Here is a 19,674-nt window from a genome sequence, read left to right on the forward strand (position 1 = left end):
CAGCTCTCACCTGTTTCTCAGGACCTTGAGTTCCTATAAATGGCAATTCTTGAGAGATGTTGATGCACGTAGTTAGTGTTTGAGCAGCTTGGTTGTTTCCTGGACAGGAAAACAGTTTGCTTAAGCTGCTTGATTTCTCAGATAATTCGTGTTTTGCCACCTAGTCCTGCTGCTTATGTAACACCGCAAAAACATCCATTTAAACCCCCATCATCGGAGAATGGCGTGTTGTCTACTGAGAATGTCATGGGAATGTTTTATAAAGTTAAACGTGTCGTGTCACAAAGATAAGGTCACACACTTGCACGAATTCTGTTTGTTTCCTGGTTTAGCAAATATACACATTTACAGTAAAGTCTCTTTCGGGGAAACATAATTTTGTCTTTTGAAATTCCATTTAAAATATGTCTAACATTAACTTAAGCGACACACGGCTTGTTCTATGGGATTGTAGCTCCGCATCGCGCCACGTCCGGTATGGATAAAATGTAAAACTATAATGGGTTCTAACACTGGGTTCACACCAAACGCGAATTAAGCGTTTTGCGCGAGTAAATTACATAGTCAATGCAAATACGCGTATAGACGCGAAATCGCGGCAGGCGGTGTCTTCCGCGAAAGTTGAAAATATTTGTCAGATCGCGTCACTCACGCGAAAATAACGAATTTTTCCCGCGAGTAATAAAGAGCGTCGAACGCGCTTGTTCGCGTTTGGTGTGAACCCAGCATAATGCGTTCTAATGTCTCTTGTCGCGTCTCATCTCGCCGCATCCGGTGTAGACACGGTATTACACTTTAAGTGATTTGGATTTGAATTCAAATTAAACTGACGTACATTTTACATTTATGCATTTGGCAGACGCTTTGCGACTTACACTGCATGTACTATACATGTGTATTTGAGTATTTGCAATCCCTGGGATCGAACACTTGACCTTGGCGTTGCTAGCACCATGCTCTAACCCCTTGGCTACAGGAAAGACTTATAAAATGTAGTTGAAACGGTTTAAAATAGCTTTTTGTAAGTTTTACAAAAATAACTATTTTTAAAGTCTGTTTAATATCATTAATAATATAACAAGTTCAAAAGCTACCTTAAATTTTTTTGTTGAATGGACCCCACGAAAATTAAAGTCCCCGTGAACCGGAAGTTGCGATCGTTTTTACTTCCATATCTTGACGCATTTCCGAGTGAAGTGGAATTTCTAGTCTGAAAAATAGTGGGCGTGGCTTTCGTCTTTCTCTGCTATTTGACGATGTATAAAAACAGCCACTGCATTGTGAAATGGAACTGGCAGCAGACAGTTAAGGGGAGGGGTTATCGGATGCGCCGCCCAAGCCATCTAACGTACATAATTTAAGATGGATAGTCATTACAGGAAGGACGTGCATTATCAGATCTTAACTAGTTTATGAAGGCGCACAAATTTTAAAAAGAAAATTACCCACATTGATAAACTATTTACAATAAACACTGCTTTTTTTCTTGTAATATTGCATTCTAATTTTTTATTTCACTGGGACTTTAACTACACTTTTTTTGTGGTAGAAGTGAAGTAACCATGTTTTTTGGTGTGGTAAAACCATGGATAATTTTTGTAAGGGTGTGATTTTTTTAACCTAAAATAACTCGACAGAACTCTACAGTAGCATATAAGAAAACAAAACCGAAAAACATGCCAGAAAGCAAATAAAATTAAATGTTTAAAAAACACTAACAGGAAGGTTTGATGCATAGTTTATGTGTTGAATTGTATTAGCATCTGTAAAAAGACACTGGTTAGAGAATTATGCTATCTACGTCATACCACATGACAGCGCTTCAGAAAGAATTCAGATTTGTTTTACACTATACTTCCTGATAACCACAATACAATCTCACCATGAATGATGGAGGTCAAGTATCAAAGGTTTCCCATAAACAGATTTTTAATAGTCAAATATGCAATCATCCAAATAGAGATATCTTTAAAGAAAAAGGGTAACCGAATCTTTTACTTTTTACGCCATTGTATTGTCATATCAGTTTTACAAAGTGCTGCTTCAGGCCAGCACCAGAGACTGCTGATTCATACTTGTGCTTTTAAGGGAAATGGAGCAATGCAGCAGTGATGTACACCACAGGGCCCGAGAACCCTTGGGATTAAACACTTCAATGCACACAGATCATTCAAACACTTGACACTATCATTACTGGATCACACTGTAATAAAATGAGCCTTTAGACACCAGCACTAAACAGCTGACTATAAATTTGTGTACACGTATGCACACGCACACTTCAAATAGATAAATGAACAAAAGAGCATGAAAACAATTGGCTTTGAATACTTTATTTTCCTCCTTGATACACATTTTCCTTATTCTCAATTCCATCCAAAGGAAAATTATAGTGAGGTAAAAGTGCTGAGAAACAAAATGGCATAATAATGACAACCTACATCATAATCACCAAGCCGACATCAGAGTCGACATAAGAGGAACTACTTCAAAACAATATATAGTGCTTCTCATATACAGACTTATTCCATCTTTCACTTTTTCAAACTCACAATCATTACCATCCTCACAGAGATAAAACAAATAAATCACAAAAAAAAACGTAATCAAATTCTGCTGAAATCCACAACTCTTCTTGCAACATTGCAAAAGGACGTCAAAAAGCCCTCAGTAATCATTAAGACTTGCACTATAGACAAGCATGTCCAAATCCAAAAAACCTCCCCTGTGCTCGGTTACAGATGCATCCAGAACCACATTACAAAAGCTCCAACACCTTTGTCTACTCAAGAAAGAGGGAGTAACACTGGGGAATATGGAATTACAGCTGAAAGCAGGACAAAAAAAAAAAAAAGCACACACAAAACAAATTCAAAAAGCATGTTTTTCTATTTTCAACCCTCCCTTTTTGAGAATTATACCGTACACAGACTGTAAATGGTACACAGGCCAAGTCTCATCACACCAGACCGTGTCTATATGAAGCACATCTGGACAAGATAGAAATAAGCATACAGGCATGTTGGGGATTTTCATAAACGTGTTAAAAAAGGACAGATTAAGGTGAGTTTCTGTTGGCCAACAACTACAGATCTCATCAGTGCCCTAAGGGGGAAAAGATGAACCAGTGATGGTGAACGCCTTCCTAGTGACACTTGTTTACCTGTAACTGTAAATAGTAACACAATACATGTAGTTTGCAGCAAGTATGGCGATCACACAAATCCTCAAGATACCCTGTAGCCCTTTTCACTTCCTGACACCTCCCTGAGACCACTAACCTCGCGTTCTAGAAAAGAAACACTCAATTAGAGAATTACAAGACCGATAAAGTGCAATTCATTAACTGGGATATTAACTTAATTTGACCTTGAATATTACAAACTTTTTTCTGCACACTTTGGTTGGGAGTAAGAGGGTGACTCAGTGACATCATGACACAGAAAAACTGGAATGACTAACTAGGTTTGGGGGGACTAGACGTGATGGAGACCTGAGTGCGGAGGGATTAGCAAACAAACTACATTCTTATTCTCATCACAGCATGAGGTACAAGGCCTGCCCAGATGATGACAAAAAAGGCACCTGTGCTGCCGACTCAAGACATTGGTCCTCAAAAAATAAAATCCATTCCTGCTCAAGGGTGTAACCAGCCGAAAGGGGGTGTGTCCTTTCATCATGCTCTAAGAGTCTGTGTGACAGCAGATAAAAGATGGAATGTGGCTCTCGCGATTATCTACAGCATGTGCTTGTACAAGCAGAACCAGCAGGAGGGGAACTGGGAAGGGGGCAGCTGCAAGCCATTACGTAACACTAGCAGGGTACTAGTGTGGGCTAATGTTAAAAGAGGAACACATGACAGGTCAGGGGGAGGGCACATGAGAATAGCCAGCCATTCAATGTAATACTGTCCAACGCACAAACATAAATCACACTTTAACTGGTTCAATATAACTGACTACTCCTTTAAGCAAGACAGCAGACACCAAAGCCCAATAAAGATCAAGAGCAGCAACATCTTTTAGAGCCAAAACTGGAATGGAATCCACACAGAGGCGTGAGGGTTTCTGCAAAGGTTCCCCCCGGCTACAGCATTTCAATGACCAGAAAAGGGCGAGTCAGGAGCACGGCAGAGACAGTCGCCCCACTACAAATTCCATCCCACACGCTGTCCATTCAAGGCACATCCTGAGGTGCAGGGAGAGATAATTTTAGAGCAGGGTGACACCAGATGGCATGGCCGTAGAAGACTGTAGGTCTTGTTACAAAGTGCTGTGCTAAGTCTGTTAATGACTGCAAAAAGCTCAGGAGGGCTGATCCTCACGGATGGTCCTTGTATGGAGAACCCCAAGCGCTTCCCCTTCAAACGCACATGCACACATCAATGAGAGATTACGCCATCCTCTCTGTGGAAGATTTAACCATCATGTCCAACATTCATCAATTTAACAAACATGGCATTATAAAACTCACTCTTTTAGCTCTATGTGGGGGGAGGACAACCCGTCTTACTGTATGATGCAACTAATTTCAGTCTTGTAACAAGCTAGACTGAACAAAATTCACAAATAAGCCGTTTTTCAAATGTACAGTGGCACAGAAAATGATCTGCATACATTCACACAGCAAACCGAAGCACATTGCCATGAAAACGTGAAAAACATGATTCTGTTCACATTTCAGTTGAAGAGAACAAAAATAACTTTAGCTGCACACCAGTGTACCAAAAAACTCCTGATAACTTCAAGGCCTAAAGTACCTTCGTCACCTGTGCTCTATATCTTTCATGTCTTTTTGTTCCAAAATTTTCCTAAGTTTTTGTATATTTTTTTTCACCCCATTTCTAAGAACATTATTAATATTTTTTTGGCTTTTCTGCTTTTTTAAATGTAACATGATAAATACTTATTCTTTCCAATATCCATTTCCTTCATTTTTAGAGTTAGAGTATATTAAGGCACTACAGGAATTCTCTTCAATATGGAAAAATTAATCTCTCGGATCAGGGACAGAGATGAAAACAAAATCAAATCTGAAAACGTTGAATATTGAAGTAAAACAAAGGCAAACAAATGTACTTAATTCAAACACTAAAATATATCACTTTGGATCAGAAATGTCTTGCCACCTCTGTAGAAGGAATTTAAAAAAAGGAAAAGAAAACATTCATCGTTTTAAATATGCTTTATGCCTACAGAGGGAAATATCCATTTCGGCCGAATATCCTGCTTTCTGGCCAGCTTGCGTTTTGGATTTCAATGAACAAGCATAGTTTGGTCTCATAGTTACATGGCAACCAAGTTGGAATGGACTGGTTACAAGAGGCCACGTAGTAGTTGTTGAAGTTCAGGTCTCTGACATACGGAGCGGGCTGATAGTAGCAGGTGACACTGGACGCGTCAGGTATGGCATTCTGCTCCGCCAGCACCCGAAACGCCGTCAGTGAGATGAGGTTAAGTGTCTGCCGCCTCTCGTGTCCCATGAGGCACACTGTGCTCTCGTTCACAACCCGCCGCAGGATCATGAGGTAGTTGTACTTGTTCTTCTCCTCGCCGACAAAGTGGCTTTGCAAATAAGCCTCCAGTTTTCGCTGTTGCTCGCCAATGTCAGGAAAGTCAATAAAAAACCGTGAGCACATGTAGCGCTCCAGGGCCTTGAACTCCTCTTCGTCCGTGGGCCTGAAGTCCCTCACCAGGAGGTTGCAGTATTTCAGCAAACCCCCTCCCCGGATTTCCTCAGGTCTTTTGGTGGCAATAAGCTTGTTCTTGAGGTGGTCCAGAGCAACAGCAAAGTCGCCGTACACACTCTCCCCGACCACGGTGGGGTGGAAGTGCCGAGACATGGGGTTTTCTGAGATGTCATAATACGAGAGCACAGAGTCCAGGATGATCTGGAAAGAGTCTACACTGAACTCGAACTGCCTGCGGATCGAGTCCACAAATTTAAGTTCCACGTTGCGGCCATTGTTGTTGGATAAGGAGATGAGGGACCAGCGGTCCTGCTCCGTGTAGACTTTGACCAGCTTCTGGACATAGGCCTCCTTCAGGGTCATGGGAGTGATCTTCTCTTTGTTCACTCCCTCAGGCAGAAAGTCCAACAAAGTGCTCAAAACCACATCTTTGATGACCTGGAACTCCTCCTCCCGAGGAAGGTTCACCCTGAAGATCACGTCCAGGTCTTTGTAGCTCCAGCCAATGTCCTTTACCAGCACGTGGCTGGCTGTAGAACCATTCAGGCGAATGTCTTTCACTGTAATGCCCCTCAGCTCTAGGCGGTTTCTTACCCTCTGTACAATATCCTTCAGCCGGACCTCCAGGGTAGGAAAGTTGCCACGGCCATGAACCGGCACCGCCTCTGTTAGCACATCATTCAGGCGGCTCACTTGCTCCCAGGTAAGCACACTTTGAGACTCACTTTCACTGTTGGAGGAGGCTGAGGCCATGCTTTCCATTTTTGCAGTTTCCTGGGATACAACAGAAACACACAAAAAAAACACATTTTAGACCATGTATAATTATCAAAATGTTTTCAATCTTAACGTTAAAAAGCTTTAAACGTGTCAAACCGGTGACAATGTACAGATGTAAAAATGCTGTGCCTTAAATGAACTAAAACCAGATGGGCAACAGAGTCATTTAAAGATAAAGAAACGTAACATTAAACAGTTCACGCTCACTAGTAGCGGAAAAGTTAACAATGACTATCGGGCTTTCCAGAAGGCCAAACAAGCGCTCGAGAGCTCACAGCATTTACAAGGTTGTGCTGATCGAACACATGATTCATCAAAACCAGCTCAAACTTTAAAAAGACATCGTGGTACACAACGAGTCACTCAAAATGACTCCATATTAACCTAATTTTCGTTGGCTTAAAGATGCAGGTTCTCCACGCTCACGCGAAACTTAAATCGTTGAAAACTTTGTAAGTTACGTTAGAATCAACGCAGATAAATAAATACGCTCGAGAACTCGCAGCATTTATAAGGCTGTGCTGATCGAACACATGATTCATCAAAACCAGCTTAAACTTTAAAAAGACATCGTGGTACACGAGTCACTCAAAATGACTCCATATTAACCTGATTTTCGTTGGCTTAAAGATGCAGGTTCTCCACGCTCACGCGAAACTTAAATCGTTGAAAACTTTGTAAGTTACGTTAGAATAAACGCAGATAAACAAATACGCACGAACAAACGCCACGCTCCAAGCAATCGCAACGAGACATTTAACGTTAATCCGAATTAATTCATAAAACCCAATCATTCAAAAGAGAACGCACGTGATAGAACGACAGAGCCACGATGTACACTAGGACAAACAAGACAACATTTCTGAATTTAAGCCGAGTGCCGAACTGAAATGAAAACCCTCTTTATGCATTCATATCACACAACCAAACGCGCTTATTTGAAGTTATAAACAAGGAACAGCTTCGACCTACTGTTCTCAGTAAATCCACCTCAAGTGCTCAGCAACGTGGTAGGCACAAAGTAGGGGATGTCAAATGAGGTTTAGCAGCTACACCTTCATCCATCCGTACAGCAACACGCACAAAATGCCAGAGCTTCAGTTCTGAAGAGCTCACACGCGCGCGCCTCTTATAAGACGAAGAGCTACTAGCCAGAAACAACCAGATTCTCCAGACCTCCACTGCGCACTATTTTTCGCAAGCCTGGTCAGCAACACGTGGATTACGTATAAAAATATTTAATTGGTTTAAAAAGAACACATATATCCCCGTTGTACTTACCAACACTAACATACCAGCCTCTACAATATATGGACTGAGGATCTATAGAATTCAAAAACACACGGCGTTCTACTTGTAAGTATCAATGCGCCGCCGACGCTTGTGATTGGCTAAAGAGGTTTTTGTGTTGCCAGGTGACCGCAGGCACGTGGCGAATGTGACGTTCGAATTTTGCAAAGTGGCTGAAACGTAAAACTAACTAAAACAAGCGTATATCTATATATAACTTTTAAAGATAAGTTAAATTATTTCTGTCAGTACAGTGTCTGTTCATGAAATTTATTAGTTTAATTACCGTTTGTTGAGATTTTATTGACAATGACATATGGAAAACATATGGCAGATAAAAAGTATTGTTGCCTGATGAATGTCAATGACCTTAAATGCTGTTAAATACTTAAATAGTGTAAAATGCATTTATAATTATAATCATATATTAATATTACTTTACTTTAATATTACAGGTAAAACTTGTTATTCTACCCATGGGTTAATTATGCAAAAAAAATCCAAAATATGTTGTTCTTTAAAAAATCTAGGTTATTTTACGAATGTAGGTGTGCTGCAAAACAGTTTCCACACACAAGTCTTTTTTGTTAATAATAACTAAAAACATGCACAAATTAATACTATTCTTGTTTTTTTTAACAGTTAGATCTTTGAGATGCTCACTAATCATCTTTGCATCTTTACATGTGGTCTATAAAAAATTATTTACATGTGGTGAATTTGTGATTGGAAGGTTTGAGGGTGTAATGTAAGCACTTAAAAATGAATGATTGGGTGTAGGAGTAGTGCCTGGGGAAACTACAAGACCATAAAACTAACATAAGTACATGCTTCTGAGTAAATCAGACCCGGGGCAGCTTCCAGGGGATGTACGGGGAAATTTCTTACTGTTTGCTATTTCACCTTTCTTCTGTCTCTCAGACTGTCTTTATCAGTGAGGAGGATGTAAATTACGGTGCGAAACAGGACATTATTGCTTAATCGGATGTGAGAAAACACCAGGTTTATGTGATAGGTCTGAAACAGCATGACATTTGTGAATGACTAAGATAAAGAAACTGGATAGGAAAAACGTTCCTAACTGTTGTGTGTTAATCTAACATGACGTCAGTAACTTGCAGACAATTTCACTGCAATACCACATGTTACCCCCAATACATTTTTTACCCTGAAGAGAAAGTAAAATTCGACTTTCGCCTGAAGTAAAATACAGCAAAGAATGCTTGACATTCTCTTCAGTCTTTTGTGACAAGTGTACCATATTAAGATGTTGCTGCAAAGATTAAAATATTTATTAGGTGATAAACCAAAGTTTGTTCAAGCAGGATTATGTAGGCCTATTTACATAACACAAATTGGATGAAAGACGGGTGCTACTTAAGAGAATGAAAATGAGTTATGACAGTGTGTTTATATAACATTTAACAAGAAGGTTTATTTCCCTAACTCGTCTTTTTCTTAGTTGTTTTTAAGAACTTGCTGACCTTGTCAAAGATACACAAATTCTAAAGGAGAATATAATTCTAGCGCTCTTTCAAGAGTTTGTCACCACACAACACAAAATGGTCAGCTAAAGCAAAATTTTATTATTACTAATATTTCATTGTTTTATAGTAGATGTTTTTAATATTTAAAAAAACTCATGACAAATGCTATGATTTTCATGCCCAGATGGATATAATGGAATAGCCTAAATAAACTTCACAGAAAGAGCACTGAATTGAATAAAAATTAAGAGATGTTTTGTTCAAAGAGAATGCCATTCAGTTTGTGAGGAGGGGCAATGCCACCTGCTGCAGCTGGGCTCATTGCCAAGTGGAAATGACTCACTGTCAATGCCACGGATGGTTAACCTGCAGCCATTAACACATTAAACACACTGGAGGAGACGCACACACGCACATACGAGCCATTAACACATTAAACACTCCACTACGTTTGTGGACATCCACACAATTGTTTTTTTCCCCTTTCTATCAGCCTGATGACTCACAGTGACATTCATAATCCTCTCTTTCCCGTGACATCAGCAAGCCTCTTGGGATCTATTGATTAAAATTCTGAGCTCCCTGAAAGACAAAAACACGAAGCACAGGATCTCCTGCATCCATGGAGGGATTGTTGGGATGTATTTCAAGGAATGGATCACCCCAAAATAATAACTAAAAAATTGCCTTCGTTCCCTCACCCTCATGTCATTCTGAAACCACATTACTTTTTTCCTTATACCTGAGGAATTTGGACAAAATGGTCACACTGCTGCATGCAATAAAAGTATTTGCTGTCAAAAAATGACCTAAAAGCCCCCAAAACTGCATAATTATGTACTATGACAGTAGTATGACTCATATATTCATACATTATAAATACATATAATACCACTATGCGCATAAACATATTTGGTGTGTCACAATCACGTACGAGACAATCGGGAGACAACAACGCCATCAATGAAGTCAAACCTGACATACACGCTTCATTATTTCCTATTTTAATATATTAATGTAAAGAGATAATAATGAATAATTTTGGACATATACAGCTTTTGTATGACACTTGCCGTGCTTTTCATTTTTAGAGCCTGGGAGAAACAATGTAGACATACTGTGAGATTTCCTCTTTTCAGTTCATGGTTGATAAACATCATAGATAATAATTTTTTACTCTCAAAAAAGGTACCGTGACTCATGATATACAGTACAGTAAGCAGAGTGACCAAGTGACAAGGCTGTTTTGTACTGCAGTAACACAATAAAGCCTAACAATCACCATACAGTAAGTGAGACTCTGGGAAATACTATCGCTTCGGTCCCCTGGAGTGCCATTTACTTCCTTATAGATATTTACAGTCATGAAACGTGACATAGTTTCTTTATTTTTAGCTTTATTAGTAACTGTAGCTCATTATTTACAGAAACAGGATCGTTTGGCCTCTCGTTTCATTCTGCTCTCTCACCCTTCAAGACACGCAAAGCAAACAGCATTATTTGTTTTTTTAAAACAATATAGCCATTATAAAAAAATACTTTAAAGATGTCTATCCCAAGCAACAGCATGCAGTATATTCTGAACATGTGTAATTGATCTAAAACAACAATTATTGTAAAAATACGGTGAAAAAACATGTTTATCTTGAATGTTGAATTTTTTTAGTAAATATTGAAAATGGGTCTCACAAACATCAGTAGATTGATCACATTGTATAAATCACAATAAAGATCGTAGTTCTTTTTTTAATTTAGGACTGCCTTGAAGAAGCTGCATAGCATAACATATTTGATGAGAATTCAAAATAATAAATTTATGCAAAACGTTTGATTTTTAACGATGCATCTTAAATCTTTGAGCATCAACAACTGCTGGTAGGTTTTTGTGGGCAGGAGTCCATCAGTTGTCTTAAGTGGAAAATCTGGATGTCAACACCATTGACCACCAAGGGAAAGAGCTCAAATGTGTAGAGCATGCTGGGAAACAAAAACTTACAGTACCAGGAAAATTATGTCAGAAATACTGGACACTTTTACTCCTTATAATAAGCCAGAGACTTATAAGCAGAACTACATATTCAAGTACCATTTAAAAAAATATAGTGTCCCATTTGATCTAAAAACAATTGTTCATCAGCTCGAAGTAATGCAACATTAACTAGTAATACTCTCTCTCTCTCACTCTGTGCCTCTGTATAAATGGTTTGGTATTATTAGTACAAGTTGCCAATTGACCTACCTGGATCACAGTGACCTTGGCACGTTGTGTTGCTGTGCACACTTGCAGTGTGCCAGTTTCTCCAGCGTATCTCTCATTGCCTTCTAACAGAGTTGTTGAAACAGTGGCCTAACATGACCCTTAGCTAGTCCCCAAATTTGACAGGAACAATGATGATAATCCGTCTATAAAAAAATAAATGTAATATATTATTAAGTCTTTAAAGGTTCGGCCAATTGTTTACTGTTGACACATTTTCTGTTACTTGAAGACAGAAATGCAGAATTATACTAATGACATATTTACTTAAACCTAGCATTTACTAATAAGAAAATTATTGGTCACTAACAATAATGTTGGTATTACCATGCATTTCAGAAATGTACCATGATAATATTGTGGTATGTGGTAGAGACCAGGGACACTTTCAGGTACTAGGGAGCAACCATCACACTAAAGTTTAATTATATAAGATAATGACACTTAATGGGCATGTTAATTTTGAGAAAACAATCTGATAATTATGTCTCATAAAATTGTGTCTTGACAGCTGAAAGAATTATAAAACAAGTAACACAATGACTTCTTGTATTCAATTCAATATTGTGAATCTCAGTCTGTTAATGATACCTTTGGCACATTTGTTTGTCATATTAAAATATGACAGCTGCATCTATAGTGTTATGAAGGTAAATGTTAAAAACAGTTCTGGTCTTCCAGAAACATGTTAATACAATGACACATGCGTATGGTAACTATTCAGCACCATTTTATTACCGTTAAACACATCACTGTACCATGTCATACAGATACGGCACTACTTTGTAAATATTTGTATGTATATTCATTCATTTTAAGCATAGTCTCGTCACAGTTTACATCTACAAAAAATCACTGTCAGTCATTTAGCAATATGTATGTGGACAGAAATCAGTAAACAAGGAACTCTGAGGAACATCTGTTTAGCAGATGAGATGACAGGGTCAGATGACGTCAGCAGGGTTGCTGAAAAAGGGCAAAGGGCCCCGGTTGATGACCTCCTGAGTTCTGCTTTTGCCACCCGTCCATCCGGACCTGCTGCTGCTGTCAGACAAATCACCAAAGTGACAGAGGCAAACTGACAGCGGAAGACCACAAAACAAACAAACAAAAACATTCTGCATTCAAATCTGTTGTCTCTGCCAAAGAGAGAACAACAACATTGTCATGGGGTAAAGGGGTATTGTGTAATGCGCCAGGACCAGTTCACCACGACCTATATCAAAGTGTACTGCCAAGAGCCAAGGAGCGTGCGGGTCCTAAAACAAATATACTGTATGTAGACATGCTTCTTTAGATATAACTTTCCTTGGAAACACAATTTACGTCCTGATATCTTGGGACATTAAGATTTCTAATCCTCATGAACAGAACTGAATAGTAAAAATGGTCTTTAAATGCGCTAGTAAGACAAGACTTCTTTTATTCTGTTCACTTTTTGTAACATCTTTATTGAATTTGTGTAGCATTTTAAACATATATACAATTATTGTTTTTTTGTTCAGTAAAAATACAAATACAGAACACAGCTTGTCCAAACCCACCCAGCAACAACAGAGAAGAATGTTAGCCTGGGCTTCTCTTGTTATAAGTCAAAGCGATGTTACTGGGAGAAAGGAAAGCAATGAAACAGAACCAGCAATATACCACTGCTGCCATCTAGAGGAAAGGAGTTGTTTGGACATGATCAGAGTGATACAGAGTGAGAAGGTAAGAGCATGGAAATTGATGAAAGTATAGAAAATAAGCAACAGTGGAGGGAGGACCTAAAGCAAAAGGTTACGAACAGAAAGGCCCTTCAGTGGAGTCAATGACAGAGACACCCAACATCCATCCATTTGGTGCATAAACCAAAGGAGTGAAAGAGTTGTTCTCAAGCAGTTTCCTTCATAATCTGAGCATACATCATCTTAAAAAAATGTTTTCTTTTCATTCTCTGGTCTATTACATAAAATATTTTCGGACAAGGTTTGAAGATGTGCCATTCCCGACTAGGAAAAAAGTCTGAGCACGTTGTTAAAGTTACAGAATCCATAACCATTTTTATCAAGGTAAATGAAACAAAAATAGACAAGAAAGAAAACTGCTGCAGACTTTGTTGAATCAAACAAAATAACATGAATGCCCACTGTGTGCCAATGTATTTCAAACAACACACTCTGGGATCCTAATATGCAGCGCAAGAGTGTTTCCAGTTTGATGAATCCCACGACTGAAAACATCTGAGGGGTGTAAATCAGATTAAACCTTACGTAAAATATTCACATCTCTCTGCATTTGAATTTAATGATAACATGTCCAATTAAATGGAATGACAAGTCACAAAAAGGCTTTAGAAGTATCCCTTAATTTTAAACATCATTTTACAGATTTTATATTTTTTGGGGTTTCCTGGTTCATGGCACAGACAGTGTATTTTCTGAGCCCATGTATAAAAATCTTGATCTCTTGTTGGCTACGATGATTGTAAGAATCTGGTCTTTTTCAAGATAGTGACAACCTCATCAAATAAAAGTAAACAGTGAAAGTTGTCGGCATTAGCATCTAGAGCACATTTTAAAACTACTCTTGATATAAGTGTTACTGATTCAATGTCTTTTGTGATAAACCAAACCAAACACTGCACCTGTCCACCTTTAAAAGCCAAATGAATGACATTATTAACATGACTGATTCAGAATAGATGCAAAGAAAGTTGGGAATGAAAATGCAGATTCCTGGAATGAACAGATGATACAGGTAGAAGCTGATTCACAGGCAGCGACTGTTTAATAGCAGCAAATGTACTGTATGCAAATAACCAGACGGGTTTGGTTTATCCACTAACGTTAAACCAAAAGCACTACAACCTGATGGACATACAAACAGTGTGTGTTTGAGATACAACAGACTATTATGGGAGAAATCCTGGTAAAAGAGAAGAGGAAAGTTCATCCCTGGCTGCCTCTGGCCCAAATTGAACCTCAGCTGGAAAGTGATTTCACAGGAGGTCACATCCAACATCCGCTGTCTTCCAGAAGCCCAAAGCACTGCAGTTCCAGCTCAGAGAGCGAGTTTCTCCAAAAGGCAGTCTGTTCTGAGAGACATTTATCCCCCATTTTACTGTGATTTAGCACTGAGCTGATAACACAAAACGCTGCCAAAATGAGAATCGCACATCCATCCAGAAGGTCCGTTTTGTCAGCTAAACGATGGGATCATACCGATGTTGTTTGTTTGTCTCTGAGTCATGTGACCGAACGCTGTGAGCTGAATCAGCAGTATGTCCTTCAGAGAATATATGAGAGACGTAGATAAAGAGAGTCAAATCTGTTTGGGGCTCCTCCGTTCACTGCAGTCAGATCCTTTGCAGTCCAGGAGGAGGTTGTGGTACGTGGGGAAAGTTCTCTCCTCTCCTTCACCGTGGACACAAAAGGGGCGAGTGAGGGGGAGGGCGCCCCCTCGGAGAGTCCACTCTACCGCTGGGTCTCGCTGCCAGGCAGGGTGATGTTGCCCAGGTGCAGGACGGGCAGGGGGTGGGCCTCTGTGTTGAAGACCCAGTTCTCAAGAGGCAACAGCTCGTCGCTGGAGAAAAGTAGATACAGGTACCTACACATAAAGCAAAAATCACATCAGCCAAATACACTTACAAATTACAAGATGGACAGACTTAAAGACTTTAATAAACTGCACTGCCCAAATGCACCAGCAGGTGGAGGCAGTGTTCAATACGACAGACCTTAATGTCCATTTGACTCTACAAATCTTTGTTCAGCAGATAACTCAACTGTGCATTCTAATGCTCACCATGTGCTACATTGTCACCCTAACCATTACAGCACAAACACACCATTATTACATTGTTATTCCACGATTACAACCTAAGTACTAGTGTGATGGCCAAAAACAGTTGAAGTTACTATGGCAACGCAGCTTCAGCAGATGCAGTTTATGCAAAGAGCTTTACTTGAGAGTTTCAGCCAGGAAGAAGCTTTGCTGGACGTCATCGTAGGTGGGGTTGGACGAGTAGACGTCTTTCACGCCAGAGAATCCTCCACTAACCCGACAGTATTTATCAATGGCCTGTGGAGAGGATGAAGAAAGGGTTGTAAATTCACACTGCAATATAAAACATGCAGTTCTGGTAAAAAATAAACCTGTATGTATCCGGAAAAAAAAAAATTTTCCACTGAGATACAGTTAAAGATGTGCAAGGGGCGACAGATGTTTTCTGCTTAAGTAGATCGCATGTTTTTAATCTCAATCACATGCAACACTTACATCAGCAACAGCCAGACTGTCATTTTTACATCTCGATTAAACCGCACATTATCTTGTGGTTTCTAAAAGTTTACCAGCCAGCTGGCAACAAACTCCTTTATATTTACTCACCGAGCCAGCATTTGGCAAATGCTCATTTTGGCCCCGGTATACAACAACAACACAGGCTAGCAAAGATCCACAAAACAGATGCGCTATTCCGTGCTATAGCTCAGATAGATTGTCTGTATATCTGCAATATCAACAACAAAGCTTTTCTAATCCCCACTGCAAATCAATGTACAACTATACTGAAAATTACAGCGTTCCAGAAATAGAACGGGCTATATGAAGCGTCTCAATTTTTCTGGCGTTGTTCTCCAAGAACCAATATTGTTTCATTAGTGCTGCTCCAGCCTCTCCAAGCAGGACTTAAGGGGAGAGTGATGCAAGCCATCTGTGCCAGTAAAACACGGCATGATGTGCTCACTTTACCTGGAGCAGATCTGCTTTAAACAGCTGTGACGCTGTCGACTCATCTCGCATGGTTATAACACAACAGCAGCTGTGCCGCTCCTGCCTCCGATTAACCCATTCAGCGGAGATTTATAGACACTTATTCACCACAGATTCACCTTTAACTCAATCCAAGAGCTCTCAATTTACTAGCAGAAAAGTAGTTATTATAATACAGTGCCTTTGGGTTCAGCGTGGGGTTAAAAGCTTTTGTTCAAGAGCACGACAGTTATATTTCAAGGATGTTCAAAGATGTACACTGGCAGGATTTTATTTTTTCCCTTTCAATTTTAATATTTAAATGTGATTTTTTTATTTTAATTTAAATTTTTTACATTTCAATTTATTCTCTTTAAATTTAAATGTACATTTTCTTTTAATTTCAATTTTTAAAACATCTTTTTTTATTTAAATGTTAATATTTCAATTTCATTTTTAATATGAACATTTCAATATCAATATTTTAATTTTTCAATTTCAATTTTAATATTTCCTTTTTATTTTTATGTGAATTTATATATATATATATATTTTTTTAATTTCAATTGTAATATTTAAGTTTCCATTTTAATATTAACATTTTAAATTCAAATTAAAGTCAATTTTTATTTTTTATTTATATTACATTTTTACATTTCCATTTTAATATTTCAATTTTCAAAGATGTTCGCACTAAACCATCTCTTTGGATGTTTTAGCAAGCCAGTCAATCCAATCATCAAGACAACAAACTAAACAAAACAAAAACGACATTTGTTTACTGTAACCTCCAACTGACATTTCCGACGAGAGCCAAAAAGACATCTTAACAGATCCTTGAGCTAAACGCCTGAGACTTAACAGCTAACAGACACAATACTGTTTATCAAAGCCAAGAACAGAGCAAGAAACAAAAAGAAAATGGAGATGCTGAGAATCAGGAATGAAAGAGGAGCACAGACAAAGCTGAAGAAAGAGGCAGGACAGAAAATGATAAAGTTGGAAGAGAAGAGCAGATAGCGAACGCAGGAATTTGGGGGATGGGAGAACAAGTGAGCTTTAATCTGCCTTCTTCCACCTTTGACAAGAATTGGGAGAGTGAAAATGAAGGGAGAAGAGATGAATAGAGACGGATGAAGAGATGCAGAAATAGCACTGGCAACAAAAAAAGGTGGAGATGGAATGACTGGAACTAGAGGTGGATATCAAAGGGATGAGATATGAGTTTAGATACGCTGTGGAAACATTTGTCCAGCGCACACAGCCTGCCCTTATTCTGTCTGTGATGCGAGTCTGAACTCTGATGGCTGGAGATACTGTACCAGATCTGCGAGAATTGAGTTTTCGGTTTATGTAGGCAAGCATATTCAGAGTTAGGATGAAATATTAACAGGTATAAATAGAGTCAATATATTAGGGATTAGCGGGGTGGGATTAGATTAAGACATGATTTTATTTAAATTAGGATATTTAAGGGTCCTGTGTGTAATTTTGTGCGATAAACCCACACTTCGCTGGAGAAATGTGTTAAGAAGCACAAACACAGTACAACGCTGTTGTGGTGTAAACATACCGCCAAAATGCCTACAAAGTTTTCCATTTTTAGTTTATGTCGTACAGAGGGATGTGTGAGTGAGAGATGAAGAAAGATGCTGACCTGCACTGCCTCCCAGCCCCACTGCCTGTATTTGGGGTCGTGTGTGAACCTCCACATGTACCAGTACGTCTCGATGACCTCTGGTCTGAGAATGTAGTACTTCTCGTTCTGCCTCACGGCCACCGCCTCCAGACCGCTGTCGAATTTAAAGGCTTCTGGTCCGAGCTTCAGCACTGCAACAAAGCCAAAAAGTCGTGGATCTATCAGTCTGAGAGCTTGATGTGGCTGAGCGTTTCGATTAATCTCACTAGCCGGGTTTCCATCCAAAATTGCAAATTTATCTTATACGCAAAATTGGAATATCGCATAAAACATTTTCGAATAAGCACCGTTTCCATCCAACTAGTCAACCGTCACTTCCTAATAAACTGGCACTAAATATCAGTAAGAAAAGTAAGAGAAGCCACTTAATATAATAATTTTCATATATAATAAAACTTGCGCAATCCGACGATTACGAAACACAATAAATGCGTTGCTTTTGTGGATGCCTGCTGTTTGGGAAACACAGTCGTGACAGGTCTAAGAGGCAATTACAGAATACTTTGACGACTTTGCTCAGGCATTTAAGAATGACCATCACAACATTTCTCATGCTGTGTAACAAGATCAGTACTCTGGTTAGTCAGGTTATGCAGTCTCACAGTGCAGTTACGTAACTTTTTGGAGGAATTTATTCGGCAAATGCATTTCCATCTCCCATTATTCGCTTTAACCCTTTTTCGCAAAAAAGAAAAACCACCAAGCGAGCGTAAAAACGTGTTTGCGAATTAAGGGTTTTTAATTCGAAATTTGCCGTTTCCATTACTCGTTTCTGATGCGAAACTTCAAAATGCGAATAAAACCAGAGTGATGGAAACCCGCTTACAATCTCGTTATATTAAACAGAAACTGCTCATTCTCAAACTACTATGTGAGGTTACCATGGCAACGCGCTGCGAGATGTTTCTATTGTCATGAAGCTCAAAACAGATTTTATTCTTAGGCTGTCAATTGTGTCAATATTTCGAATCAATTTATCAGTCATTCTTCACTCACCAGTGCGATCGTAGCTTTCGTGGCAGGTGTGGGCGATCTCTGCTCCGAGCTGCAGATAGTGTCCAGCTTTATCATCCGGCGACCCATCAGCCCCCAGGGCAAACATGCCCCCAGCGAAGCAAGTCAGGTGACCCATCTTCCGCTCCAAATGGCCGTTCTTCCACTCCCCGATGAAAGTAAGACCGCCGTTTGACTTGCGGATGAGGTGACGCTCAATAGCCTGTTCGAGGAAAAGAGATAGTGGGGTGTGAAGGTTAACACAGACCCTGGTGCAGAGTGGAGAAACACTACAAGTTGTCATGGCAACCACAAGTTCTCACCTCAATGGCATCGTCGTAGGTCTTGCGAGCCTCTGTGTCGGTTTTGTCAGACATAAGCCAAGCTTTCAGCAGGTATTCATAAAAACTATCACCCAGCCCACCCACAGAGGTGTGATCTGCAGAACAAGACAAGAAAAACGAATAAACCCAGAGGTGAGAGATGTTGGTGGCACAGATTTGAACCTGGCGTGAAGGAAAAGAACTGTTCCTTTAAAACGGGTGGGTCAAAGAGCTTTGATATGACTCGAGTCCCAATCTCAAGTCATATTTATTTCTTTAGTTGTAAATCTAATGGCACATAATGTCTTTGTTGCACTTGGAAGGCAAATAAAACATTAAACACACATTAATTAGTACACCCATATTAATCTCGAACAATACCATAAATTAGGTGTCGGTTAACAAATCTCTCCTGATTATTC

General features: G+C 39.3%; 2 protein-coding genes across 3 annotated transcripts in view; both read right to left on the reverse strand.

Moving 5' to 3' along the window:
- Positions 1-2,323: 2,323 nt before the first annotated feature.
- Positions 2,324-7,811, reverse strand: tent5c (terminal nucleotidyltransferase 5C). Of its 2 annotated transcripts, none has more exons than XM_057336810.1 (2): positions 7,751-7,811; positions 2,324-6,463 (listed from the first exon to the last, which is right to left on the reverse strand). In XM_057336810.1, exons 1-2 carry the CDS (start codon positions 7,760-7,762, stop codon positions 5,192-5,194), a joined length of 1,284 nt encoding a protein of 427 aa, XP_057192793.1. In that variant the 5' UTR covers positions 7,763-7,811; the 3' UTR covers positions 2,324-5,191. The 2 variants fall into 2 exon arrangements, with proteins under 2 accessions (XP_057192793.1, XP_057192794.1); XM_057336811.1 differs by lacking the exon at positions 7,751-7,811 and adding an exon at positions 7,442-7,608.
- A 6,865-nt stretch (positions 7,812-14,676) lies between these two features.
- Positions 14,677-19,674, reverse strand: part of man1a2 (mannosidase, alpha, class 1A, member 2) — a 106,868-nt gene continuing 101,870 nt past the window's right edge. Inside the window, exons 10-14 of the mRNA XM_057335510.1 lie at positions 19,253-19,368; positions 18,933-19,152; positions 17,895-18,067; positions 15,450-15,565; positions 14,677-15,091 (exon numbers count right to left, since the gene is read on the reverse strand). Of these exons, the coding sequence (XP_057191493.1) occupies positions 14,959-15,091; positions 15,450-15,565; positions 17,895-18,067; positions 18,933-19,152; positions 19,253-19,368 (758 nt within the window). The 3' untranslated portion in view covers positions 14,677-14,958. The remainder of the gene's footprint in view (positions 15,092-15,449; positions 15,566-17,894; positions 18,068-18,932; positions 19,153-19,252; positions 19,369-19,674) is intronic.

The sequence above is a fragment of the Triplophysa rosa genome, linkage group LG6 (genome assembly GCF_024868665.1).
Source record: "Triplophysa rosa linkage group LG6, Trosa_1v2, whole genome shotgun sequence".
NCBI lineage: Eukaryota > Metazoa > Chordata > Actinopteri > Cypriniformes > Nemacheilidae > Triplophysa > Triplophysa rosa.